This window comes from Salvelinus alpinus, chromosome 22, assembly GCF_045679555.1.
Source record: "Salvelinus alpinus chromosome 22, SLU_Salpinus.1, whole genome shotgun sequence".
In the NCBI taxonomy this organism is placed as follows: Eukaryota; Metazoa; Chordata; class Actinopteri; order Salmoniformes; family Salmonidae; genus Salvelinus; species Salvelinus alpinus.
In genome coordinates this window covers 14664593-14677056 of record NC_092107.1, presented here as the reverse complement: position 1 = coordinate 14677056, position 12464 = coordinate 14664593, and the positions used below count along the sequence as shown (strand labels likewise).

The 12464-nt window shown below is 43.4% G+C and overlaps 2 protein-coding genes across 3 annotated transcripts in view; both read left to right on the top strand.

The window, feature by feature from the left end:
* The first annotated feature begins 26 nt into the window (after positions 1 to 26).
* LOC139549081 (ras-related protein Rab-1A-like) lies at positions 27 to 2499 on the top strand. The gene is made up of 6 exons (XM_071359196.1): positions 27 to 185; positions 640 to 712; positions 990 to 1085; positions 1207 to 1302; positions 1417 to 1548; positions 1735 to 2499. Exons 1-6 carry the CDS (start codon positions 172 to 174, stop codon positions 1957 to 1959), a joined length of 636 nt encoding a protein of 211 aa, XP_071215297.1. The 5' UTR covers positions 27 to 171; the 3' UTR covers positions 1960 to 2499.
* Positions 2500 to 3155: 656 nt separating this feature from the next.
* LOC139549078 (mitochondrial import inner membrane translocase subunit TIM50-like) overlaps positions 3156 to 12464 on the top strand; it is a 29579-nt gene continuing 20270 nt past the window's right edge. For both annotated transcript variants that reach the window (XM_071359192.1, XM_071359191.1), the window contains exons 1-3: positions 3156 to 3483; positions 4540 to 4699; positions 5250 to 5281. In XM_071359192.1, coding sequence (XP_071215293.1) covers positions 3187 to 3483; positions 4540 to 4699; positions 5250 to 5281 — 489 coding nt within the window. In that variant the 5' untranslated portion in view covers positions 3156 to 3186. The remainder of the gene's footprint in view (positions 3484 to 4539; positions 4700 to 5249; positions 5282 to 12464) is intronic.

Genomic DNA, 12464 nt, shown 5'->3' with positions numbered 1-12464 from the left:
AACATGATCTTAGGTTTTAATAAATGATAGGACTCCCGGCTCATCATACAAGGTGCTGTCTGAAGAACGTCAACACAAAGCATCTGTGAAAGGCCCAAGATAACAGGCATTCTGTTCACAGTTGTTTTTATTTTATTTTATATTCTGCCCTCTGGATCCAGCTATCTGGCCATGAATCCTGAATAGTAAGTAGTGATGAGTTGTGAGTGACAATGGTGTTGTGGTATTATTTGTACGGTTGTTGAAGCATGATGTGTCATGTTTAAGTAGGCTATTGTCTTGGATAACATTGTAGCTACATTTAAAGGCCCTTTTAGGTTTGTGGGACAATAAAAGGCCCTCTGAATTTGGGACACATTTTCCCAGTTAGGGCAATGGATGTGGTGCAATGGGAGTCAACCCAAACAAATGTTTTATTTTGTTGCTTTGGAAAAGCACAAAGAAACTCTTCGGCCCTCGATAACTTGGCCGAACCAACCAATACTAAAGAGATGGGAGGCCGACAGTTGTGTGTGTGTGTGTTTCTGCAGAGCTTGTATGCAATAACAATAGTGCATCTTCCATTTATCAATGGTGTGTTTCTTTATCCTACTTGATGATATATAATCAACCTAAATAATAATGTAATGTATTCCTCAGCGACTACCTGTTCAAACTGCTTCTTATTGGAGACTCTGGTGTCGGCAAGTCTTGCCTGCTCTTGCGGTTTGCGGTAGGCAAAGCTTTTCGCTACACCCGCAATAATATCTGCCAAACGTGTATTTGACCAATAAAATTTGTATTTGATTGTGTTAAAACAGAATACACACAATCCTTTGTGTTGTCCCATATGGCAAGGAGTCTAGAGTAAACAGAAAGCGAAGGCCATTTCCTTTGTGGAAAGGACCCTGCAAAACGTCATCCAAACCAGTAATTAACCACTGTGAAGGTTTGTTCAGCCATTCTCCCATTGTAAATAATAACACTGCTCAGTTGTCTCTACACCTCAGGATGACACCTACACAGAGAGCTACATCAGCACAATCGGGGTCGACTTTAAGATCAGAACCATTGAAATGGATGGGAAGACTGTCAAACTACAAATTGTAAGTACATGTTTATAAGACAAACTCTGTATAGCTCTGTAAAATGTATAGTTGTACATTTTGGTAATGGGGATGTGGTAAGGCTTGTTTGTAATTTCTAACTGTTTGATCTCTCTCCTAGTGGGACACAGCCGGACAAGAGAGGTTCCGGACCATCACATCCAGCTACTACAGAGGAGCACATGGGATCATCATTGTGTATGATGTCACTGATCAGGTAATACAGTGTATTTGAACTCCTCTCTATGGGCTGGATTGACCATCTATTGCATCAAAATGTACTGGAGTTAGAGATAAAACTATATGTATGAGATTTCAACTATTTTGCCAGGAGTCCTTTAACAACGTGAAGCAGTGGTTGGAGGAGATTGACCGCTATGCGTGTGAAAATGTCTCCAAATTGCTTGTGGGAAACAAGTGTGACTTGGTCTCTAAAAAGGTAGTGGACTCTGCCACTGGTCAAGTAAGTGTCTGTTCTCACTCATAAAATGCTTGTGCCACCAATGCACAATCGATTCTTCATTAACTACAAATCACTGTTAATCATAGATAGACATGCTAATCACACATTATTGTGCTTTTGTTCTGGTGTGTCGTGATAAATGTCATACAATTCTGCTCTCTCTTTTTCTTGGTACAATTGCTTCAGAAATTTGCTTCATCCCTAAAGATTCCATTCCTGGAGACCAGTGCAAAGAATGCTGATAATGTAGAGAAATCATTTTTAACCATGGCCTCTGAAATACAGAAGCGTGTTGGAAGTGATGGTGTTCAAAGTGAGGCTGCTAAAGTGGGCAACAAGATAAACAGTGCACCCCTTTGGCCCGGGGGGAAAGACGAGGCTGCTGCAGAGGAGGGGAATTCTTGTTGCTAGTGCCATACACAAATTACAGCATATGAGAATCAATGCGTTTGGACACTATGCATTTCCTTTTGTTTTGTTCAGAGATGGTAATTGATCCCTGTGAGAACAGCTATGCAATAGTTATGCAGTAGCCTGTTCCAACAGTGCAGAGAATGTGACCCGCTGAAAGGCACCCTTTGAATTAGTGTGGGTACTAGTCTATGTAACATTCCACTCCTTGTTATATTCCAAAGAGTGTTTGGCAAGGAGTGGAATGTAATAGCTGAACAGAGACAGCAACCATGCTATCTTTGAATGGCCTGGGTATCGGACATGTGACAAAAATCAACAGTTGATTTGCCCATGTGGGGATCCAGGATAGGTGAATGTTTGCTTGATGCTTTGAACTTGTAAGGTGAATTTAGGGTGTCATTTTATCTGTACCATTTGTGAAGAACTGATTGTTTTGGTTACTATCGGTGGTCAAAAAGTATTATTTCTAATGTTAAACACTTTTTGATTAACGTTTGTTGTTTAATGATGACAATAAATTATATATTTGTGTCTTAATTTGTTTTCCAGATTGTTTTTATGCATAATGCACTGTTGTTCCATAATGAATGCACTGTTGTTGCATGAAACTTGTTGTTGTATATGAACAATTTGATCAACTGAACACTTAAAATAATATGATGAGTAATGTGTAATGTCCACAAATAGAGTGGTGCACAGGTACAACTGTGGCAGGTCACTCTGGTACCGTCGGTGCAACCGTAGAAATATAATCGTTCTAGTCCTGCGGGTACAACACCCAAAATCTGAAGCGGATGCTGTGTGTTGTTATGGCTGCCCTCTAGTGGTCATTAATATTAGATATAGAAAAGCAAAATAACCAACATGAAAGGATGAAATTATGATAATGATTGTTGCTATGCTCTACGAAAATCATAATTTATTACATAGGGGCCTAAAAGTTTAACATTTGAAAGACAAATCAGTGCAAACTTCCATGTCTTATAAAATACAAAATTAATTTTATACAATTCAGACTGGTCGAAGTTGTGTGTATTAGGCTACAGTAAAAACCTACAGGGCAGGTGATATATTTTTAACATACTTTGGGCATTGCCATCAGTAATGATGGACATTTTGGGGTGCATTCGAAGGTCAATGAAATCTTAGTTTCGATTGGAGAAAAAGCTGTAAGTACCGCCCTATTTTGTTCCACATGACCTTTAACGATGTTTATTGCACCTTATGGATGTTGCTCAGAGTAGCATAAGCCAATCAGGCGCCTTTGTCCTTTTCACTCGCGCTATGTTCACCGGCTCTTTCCCATTCAAGATGTCGGCGACGTCGATGTTCCCCATGTGTGTCCGGGCGAGTAGGGGCCTCCTCACGCTCAGGAGCTGGAGCAGACGTGGTTCAACCCCTGCAGTGGTGGACTTGATTCGGGCAATTTCCACGGAGAAGCCAACAGGAGAGGGCAGTGCTACAGGTGGACTCGCTCAAGCAATCTTGCAAGAGAGGCTTAAGCAGCAACAGAAGAGTCAGGTGAGTCAAGCAGGCTAGGTAACGTTAACTAGCTAAATGACACCCCCCCCTGCCTGGTTGGGTAACGTTAGCTAGACCGCCATAATCATGCAAGGCTACAGAAAAACCAAAGTGACATTCAATAAATCAGCTGGTTTGGTTTTCATGTTGTAATTTCCAGTTTGTTGAACCTCCGGTCTCTCACGACACTTTCCATTTACACCCTATTATTTGTATGAATGAATGAATTCGTCCGATTAGCACGTTGAGCTAGGCTAGTTTGTCGTCCAGGTCAGTGCAATCCGGGATCCTTGACCATACCCTAACCCTTAACTAAACCATTTGAATTTCACCTTCAATTGGGTAGTGACGTCCGGAGGATCCCGGATAGCACGGACCCTGTCAGTCAGCTAGCCAGCCTACCAACAGTGTATTTGCAACTCGCCGTAATAATTAGCTAGCTGCATATCATTTATCAATTGCCAGTGAGTTAGTGTTAGCTTACTTTCACATGTCACACACCGAGGCATATTCCAGGAGATGTACTAGCCAGCCAGCTACCAAGGAGGTAGTGGATTCATCCCCTAGCCAAGTAGATAACTAGCTTTACCTAGATATCCAGCTAGCTAGCACTTATACTCCCATGTTCAGCCACCGTCTATTATTTATTTATTTTTTACACATCAAAGCTAACATTACATTATATATATGGTAACATTATCTGTCAAGGTTTTTCTAGGTTTTTGAAGGTCAGGCAGACCCTCCACGCCCCCAATGCATTTCCTGCAGACACACTGATTAATCTTATTGTCACAGTTTAATAACAGTGCAGGATATTTTACTTTAACTTGAATCTCAATCTTTTGAATCTACGATCACGGTCTTATATCACTGAGTTTGTTTTTATTGATTTGGCACTACCTGCATGTGTGCACATAATCTCATTTCCCTTTAAATTATTTAAATTCCTTATTTTCCAAGCTATTCTGTATTATAGCAATGTATTCCTAATATAATGTCTAGCTGACTTATGTGAGGAAATAAAAAGGAATCTGACCTGGCTATTTGCTCTGACAGGGCCAGCTCCCTCCAGAAGGGGATGGGGACTCGGAACAGAAGCAGGACCAGGGAGAGGACAAGAAACGGAAGGAGAACACAGCCTATGCCAAGAAGATGGTGATGCGGCTAGCAGGCCTGATGGGGGTAGGGGGTGCGGTCGGCATGGTGTACGTATTCGGTGAGTCTGCCTGTTCCCTCCACTCTGTCAGAGCAGCAGCTTGTCAAGGGCTGACACTGAACCAGCAGCACTAGTGAAGGTCATACTGAAGATAGTGGAGTGATTTGGGGCACCCTCCTTGCTCGGTGGAATATTTCCTTTTAGGAGGGCATTCTTGGTAACTTGTTTTGAGCTTTAGGTGAATGGGCAGATTTGTATACTTACTCGCCTCTCATCTCAATGGTGTAGAATTTTGATTGGCTGTTTCTTTGCACTCGCGTCTTTCTCAAATGTGTTTTCTCAAAATATGCCAGACTGTCATTGCTGTCAGCCTAGATGGATGGTTGAATTGTAGAAGACATGACCGTACTTGTCAAAAGGAATGGTTGAATGTTTCATGAGTCTCTCTTTTCTGAAAAGCTTGACACTGCTGTGCCATATGCTTTTCAGAAGTAATTTGAATTGTGAATACATGGCATCTGATGCATGTAATGCAATAAATGTGCATGTTTTTTCAAAGCAAGTAGATGTGTTATATTATCATATGTAATGTATTTCTCCCTGTCTACAGGTAGCAATTCAGTGGATGAACAAGGAAACACGGTATGTTTTCATTAAAACATGTTTCGGTGCATGTGGTTTATTTCTTTGTAGGACCAATTATTGAAAAGTAGAGGTGAAAGATTGCCAGATGACATTATGTAAAAATTCTAAGCAGACTGGCTTGTGCCAGTGGGTTTTAAAGTGTGCAAAATGAAAGGTGGTTACTTCAAGTGACACTTATCACACTTCTCAGGTAGATCCCATGTAGCTTGTTAATTGGTTCAAGCTAGTGCTTGCGGTGTGAATTGTTTCCCACAAGGCACATCAGGGACGAGAGGTGTGAGTCTGGGAAGGTGGCTACTTCAAAGAGCACACTTCTTTAAACTTTCAGGTGTGGTCCTGTTGTCTACTTCAAAGGGCACACTTGTCAGCCTACTGTAAATAGTCTGCTAACTGCCAGGGGTTGAAGATATGGGGTTGAGAAGGTGGGCATTTGAAAAAGCACACTTCTCTCACTTCAAAGGGCACACTTGTCAGGCTGTTGTGAGTTGAGTGTGCCAGGCCTCTTGGTGCTGGATCCCATACTTGTCCCCCTCAGACTGGAGGAGCTGTGTTCATTTGAGGTGTTTGGGTGTCACTGTGAGAAAAGGAGCTAGATCCTGTTCTCATCTCTATGGCTTCCTTTCAGGGACCAGAGGAGCCTAAGGTCTGGAACACCTTTCCAAGGCTCAGCCTTCATGATGTGAATTGTCGATCTCTGAGTGAATTGATGTCCATTTACTCAACACTTTTTGAATGAAACTGATCCATGGTGCTTGCCTACGGAGCTGTGAGGGGAACGGCACCTCCGTACCTTCAGGCTCTGATCAGGCCCTACACCCAAACAAGGGCACTGCGTTCATCCACCTCTGGCCTGCTCGCCTCCCTACCTCTGAGGAAGTACAGTTCCCGCTCAGCCCAGTCAAAACTGTTCGCTGCTCTGGCACCCCAATGGTGGAACAAACTCCCTCACGACGCCAGGTCAGCGGAGTCAATCACCACCTTCCGGAGACACCTGAAACCCCACCTCTTTAAGGAATACCTAGGATAGGATAAAGTAATCCTTCTAACCCCCCCCCCCCCTTAAAAGAGTTAGATGCACTATTGTAAAGTGGTTGTTCCACTGGATATCATAAGGTGAATGCACCAATTTGTAAGTCGCTCTGGATAAGAGCGTCTGCTAAATGACTTAAATGTAAATGAAAACCTTATTATGAGATGACTGGCTACTTACCTAATATTACATTTTTTTGTGCTTACAGCAATGCATCACAATTTTACTATAAGTTACACCCATAATAAGAGGGTAAAATATAATCTAAAAGCCACCAAAGGAGCCTGTCGCAAGGTGAACATACTGTAGTTGGCTGAGATGACTCTTGTGGTCACTGTCTATTTTTCAGTGGCATTTGTTAAGCCAGGTTCTGTGGAATGAGAACAGGATTTGGGGCAATGTCCTCCGAAGGGCACATGTCTCAGGTAACTGATATGTGCAAGGGGTTAGAGCTGTGGGTTTGGGAACATGGACACTTCTTTTGGCGACCCTCATCACCAAGACCCTAGTTTGGTCTTTCATAGTTAAATACCTGTGGCCACATCAAAGGGCACATTTCTCAGGCTGCTGTGATTTGAGGGATGTAGTCCTTACGTGATGTGTGGCCTTCTGCCGCAGGTTAGAGGTGAGGGTTTGGGAAGGTGTGCACTTGAAAGAGCCCAGTTATCTTACTTCAAAGGGCACACTTGTCAGGCTGTTGTGAGTGGAGTGTGCCAGGCCTCTTAGTGCTGGATCCCACACTTGTTCCCTTAGACTGGAGGAGCTGTGTCAATTGGCGGTCTTTGGGTGTCACTGTGAGAGAAGGAGCTGGATCCTGTTCTCATCTCTATGGCTTCCTCTCAGGAACCAGGAGAGCCTAACGTGAACGTCTGGCCCACCTGTCCAATGGAAGAGTCCCAAGGTAGATTAAGGCACTTACATACCAAGGCCAGTCTTGTACAGCCACATATTTGGGCTTTGCATTCATCAGTAGGTTCTAAGGCTGAACATGCTAGTGAACTTGACTAGTCATCTACCCTCGAGTTTCTGTGGGGAGGAAATGAGGTGTTCATTCTGCCTGTGACATCAGTAGCTCTACAGCCAAGTCTTAGGTTGTGGTCGCTTTGGATTTGGTCCTGTTTGGTCAGATGATATCCTGGTCTGCGGTTCTACACCTCTGGCACACTTCCTCATGAAGTGTTGCCCATCATGTCCTGCCTTAAGTGAGACTAAGTCTCCAAAGGGCACACTTTGTGGTGCCAGAGGTGTAGAACCTCTGGTTCTGTGGGAGATTGTGGTCTGTGGGAATAGGGCACTTCAAAGAGCACACTTATTTCACTTCTGATGCCCTGTTGTTCACTTTACAGTTGAAGCTTGTTCCCACTTCAAAAGGCACACTTTGAGCTGTGTTCATTTGAGGTGTTTGGGTGTCACTGTGAGAGAAGGAGCTGGACCCTGTTCTCATCTCTATGGCTTCCTCTCAGGGACCAGAGGAGACTAACATCAGACAGGTGGTCCAGACATTAGAGTGCAAAGGTAGATTCATGCAGCTACATTTCAAGGCCAGTCTTGAACATCAGCATTTTTTTGTCTTTGGATTAATGCAGTTGCCACAAGGTTCTAAGGCTGAACATGACTAGTCATGCTTTTACTAGCATCTACACCGAGTGTCTGGGGGGATAAAATAAGGAGGTGCTCATTTTTGTACTGAGTGACATCAGTATCTCTAAAACCTTATCGTAGGTCAAGTAGCATTTCGATTGGGTTCTGTTTGGCTCCCATTTTCCCCTGTTCAAATGAGATTAAACTGTCTTGGAATATGAGAACAATTTTGTCATTCCAGGGCAGTGGTCACCAACCGGTCAATCACGTTCTTCAAGGCATTCCTTGTTTAAAATAAATAAATAAAAATGATTATGATCCCTATTAGCTGAGGCCAATGACCAGAGAGTGTCAAATACAGCAAAGAACTGCTGTTTTAATGATTGCGTTCATGTCTAAGTTTTTATTCAGCACTGTCAACACAGTTTTTGTTCAACACTATTACAAAACATAAAAGTGCTTGTCCCTACTACAAGGGTATTGATAGCCCTGCAATTTTTATTAATTGTAGCTCGTTGTGTCTTTTAATATCGAGAAGAGAAATATTTCACTTTCTCTGGTCCTAGGAACAACATGAATTTGTGCATGAGGCTGATGTGGTGCGATTTTGAGTTTCGCCATCAGGTGGAAGACTGTGTCCCCTCTGGTCAGTCTACCCCTGTTTAGACTAATGCCATGTTCAAAACAACTGGGAAGTTGGAAATCTCCCACTTCAGTGCATTCAAGACAACTGGGTACTCCGGGGGAAAGAAACAAGATCCGACTGGGGGGGGGGGGGGTCTTTTGGAACGGTCATCAAACTTGGAATTTCAAGTTTGAAACTTGCATCTTTCTAGAGCTCTGATTTTCCGACCTGAATATCACGGACGTCATGATTTGACCTAGGTTTTAATTTTTTTTTTTTAACAGAGTTCCCATTTGTCTTGAAAGCACCATGACCATCCGCTGCAGGTACCATCAGTCCAGCAAATTATTTGCAGATTTCAATTTACCCTCAGCTGTGCCTCGCAAGTGCTACACCAACTGATCTACTTTATCAAAGCTTGAGTTTTGAAATATAGCCAATATGCTGCGATGTATTAGGCCTACTGCACAAACCTCATGCCTACAGAACTGTTTATTAGGTTCATGTTAAGTCATGTTTAATAATTTTGAGCAGTAGATCTCTGCTTGCTTTTTGATTGCGAAGGTGATCTTGACTGGGTGACCACTGCTCTAGAGGTTGGACTAGGTTGTGCTGCATTTCCAAAACAGATGAGTGCATTTTGGAACTTGGTAGTGACAACAAATTCTCATTCATTTCACTAGCTAGAGCAACATCTTTTATAATGGGATTTGCCCTTCACCAGTGTGTTGCTGTGAGGGTCTATGTTCTCATGCATCCATATTGTACACGGCTATCAGTGTGGGAACTATTTTCATCTCTCAGAGCAATGAGTGGCCACCTCTGTTTGGTGAGAGTTCCCATGGCCATCCTGTAGCTGGTTTGGGAACAGGGCCTGCCCCTGGTCTCCCGGGCCTCTGCCCCATTGTTGTGCCGAGGTGTGAATTACCCCTAAATGAGCATTCGCACACCTCGTACCCTGTCAACCTCCTCTGAAAGTCCAATTTGGAAGACCCAAGTCTTGTTATAAGTTAATTCACTGCTCTGTGTTATAAGAAGTGGTTCTTGAGAGTGATGGTTTAATGGGCAAAACAATCTGTTCTAGCAAGATTCTATGTGTTTTTATAGTTCCATATTTAGCTCTTTGCGATTAACCATGACTATCATGCAATTACATTAATTAGGCAAATTATATTATCTGAGACAGGGCACTTACATAAGATCAATTAATTAATGATTTGTTCATGAATTTCAACAAATTTCCTGAACTGACTCAAACCCTGACTAGCTTACGTGACACTATTGGTTTAGGAAAGGAGACCGGAGATGCTAGACACTACCGACATAGGGGTTGATACGACTCAGTCATTTGCCTGCCTGCCTTTCCTAAGCATAAGCTTATGTCTGACTGAGATGTCTAGTGTTTTAAGAGGATAGCACCCGATTCCAAGGTTGGCTTCCAGCAAAGTACATCTTAAGGGCTCTACACAGTCTACGTAAATGGAGCTGAAGGAGATCCGTTTGCGTCACATTCCAAAGATTCTGTCAGCAGCCAACCTTGGAATCCGGGGCGATCCTCTTTAAAACAACTCTAGGCCTATTTCATTCTCCTTACACAGCCACAAGAGGGCACTTGGCCGACTTCATGGCTGTGTTTACCTCTTCCCCACTGGCCCATCCCCTTACCTTTGCCCTAATATACAGGTTTACCTGGCACATTATGAAACTAAGCTGATTGGCAGTGTGCTTTATCAGCTGTTAAATTAACCTTTATTTAACTAGGCAGGTCACTTAAGAACAAATTCTTATTTACCAAAAGGCTTCCTGCGAAGACGGGGGCCTGGGATTAAAATAAATTACTAAATACAATATAAATATAGGACAAAACACACAACACAACATGGAGACCTAAGAAGACAACATAGCAAGGCAGCAACACATGACAACACAGCATGGTAACAACACAACAACAACATGGTAGCAGCACAACATGGTACAAACATTATTGGGCACAGTCAACAGCACAAAGGTCCAGAAGGTAAAGACGACAATACATCACACAAAGCAGCCACAGCTGTCAGATTGTCTGTGATTGAGTCTTTGAAAGAAGAGATTGCGAAAACTGTCCGGTTTTTGTTGTAGCTCGTTCCAGTCACTAGCTGCAGCGAACTGAAAAAAGGAGCGAACCAGGGATGTGTGCTTTGGGGACATTTAACAGAATGTGACTGGCAGAACAGGTTTTGTATGCTGAGGATGAGGGCTGCAGTAGATATCTCAGATAGGGGGGAGTGAGGCCTAAGAGGGTTTTTATAAATAAGCCTCAACCAGTGGGTCTTGCAACAGGAATAAAGAGATACCAGTTTACAGAGGAGAATAGAGTGCAGTGATGTGTCCTATAAGGAGCATTGGTGGCAAATCTGATGGCCGAATGGTAAAGAACATCTAGCCGCTCGAGAGCACCCTTACCTGCCGATCTATAAATTACGTCTCCGTAATCTAGCATGGGTAGGATGGTCATCTGAATCGGGGTTAGTTTGGCAGCTGGCAGTGAAAGAGGAGCAATTACGATAGAGGAAACCAAGTCTAGTTTTAATTTTATTCTGCAGCTTTGATATGTGCTGAGAGAAGGACAGTGTACCGTCTAGCCATACTCCCAAGTACTTGTATGAGGTGACTACCTCAAGCTCTAAACCCTCAGAGGTAGTAATGACGCCTGTGGGAAGAGGGGCATTATTCCTACCAAACCACATGACCTTTGTTTTGGAGTTGTTCAGAACAAGGTTAAGGGTAGCGAAAGCTTGTTCGACACTTAGCAAGCTTTGTTGTAGAGCATTTAACACAAAATCATGGGAGGGGCCAGCTGAGAATAAGACTGTATCATCTGCATATAAATGGATGAGAGAGCTTCCTACTGCCTGAGCTATGTTGTTGCTGTAAATTGAGAAGATTGTGGGGCCTAGGATTGAGCCTTGGGGTACTCCCTTGGTGACAGGCTATGGCTGAGACAGCAGATTTTCTGACTTTATACACTGTACTCTTTGAGGTGTAGTTAGCAAACCAGGGCGAAGACCCCTCAGACACCAATACTCCTTAGCCGGCCCACAAGAATGGAATGGTCTACCGTATCAAAAGCTTTGGCCAATAGAAATAGCAGCACAACATTGCTTAGAATCAAGGGCAATAGTGACATCATTGAGGACCTTTAAGGTTGCAGTGACACGTCCATAACCTGAGCGGAAACCAGATTGCATACCCGAGAGAATACTATGGGCATCACGACAGCAAGCGGGTTGATTATTGACAAGTTTTTCCAACACTTTTGATAAATGGGGAAAAATAGAAATGGGCCTATAACAGCTAGGATCAGCTTGATCTCCCCCTTTCAATAAAGGACGAACTGTGGCTGCCTTACAAGCAATGGGAACCTCCCCAGAAAGGAGAGGGGCGTGGCGATGATAGGGGCAGCAACCTTAAAGAAAGGGTCTAAACTATCTGACCCAGATGTTTTTTTGGGGGGGGGGATCAAGTTTTTAAGGAGCTCCTTTAGCACCTCGGACTCAGTGACTGCCTGCAGGGAGAAACCTTGTAGCGGGGCAGGGGAAAAAGAGGGAGAAGCATTGGGGATAGTCACATTAGAAGGGGTGGGAGATGAGGAAATGTTGGACATGCAAGGAGGCATGGCTTGAGACAAATAGGAATCCTGACTTAATAAAGTGGTGATTTAAAGAGCTTAGCCATGTGCTTCTTTCTTGTCAGTAACAACCACATCAATATTAATGGACATGGGGTCCTACCCCGTCCAAACCCTAACCCGGATGACGCTGGGCCAGTTGTGCGCAGCCCGATCACGGCCGGTTGTGATACAGCCTGGAATCGAACCAGAGTCTGTAGTGACACCTCTAGCACTGAATCTCAGTGCTAGAGGTGTCGGCCTTCCCCAACGCAGTAATGACCAACACAGTGAA

Bases quoted from the DNA above. Each gene is read 5' to 3' on its own strand.
- LOC139549081 (XM_071359196.1), top strand. The intron at 713-989 runs GTAGGCAAAGCT...TCTACACCTCAG, and splicing joins GCCTGCTCTTGCGGTTTGCG to GATGACACCTACACAGAGAG. The intron at 1,303-1,416 runs GTAATACAGTGT...CTATTTTGCCAG, and splicing joins TGTATGATGTCACTGATCAG to GAGTCCTTTAACAACGTGAA.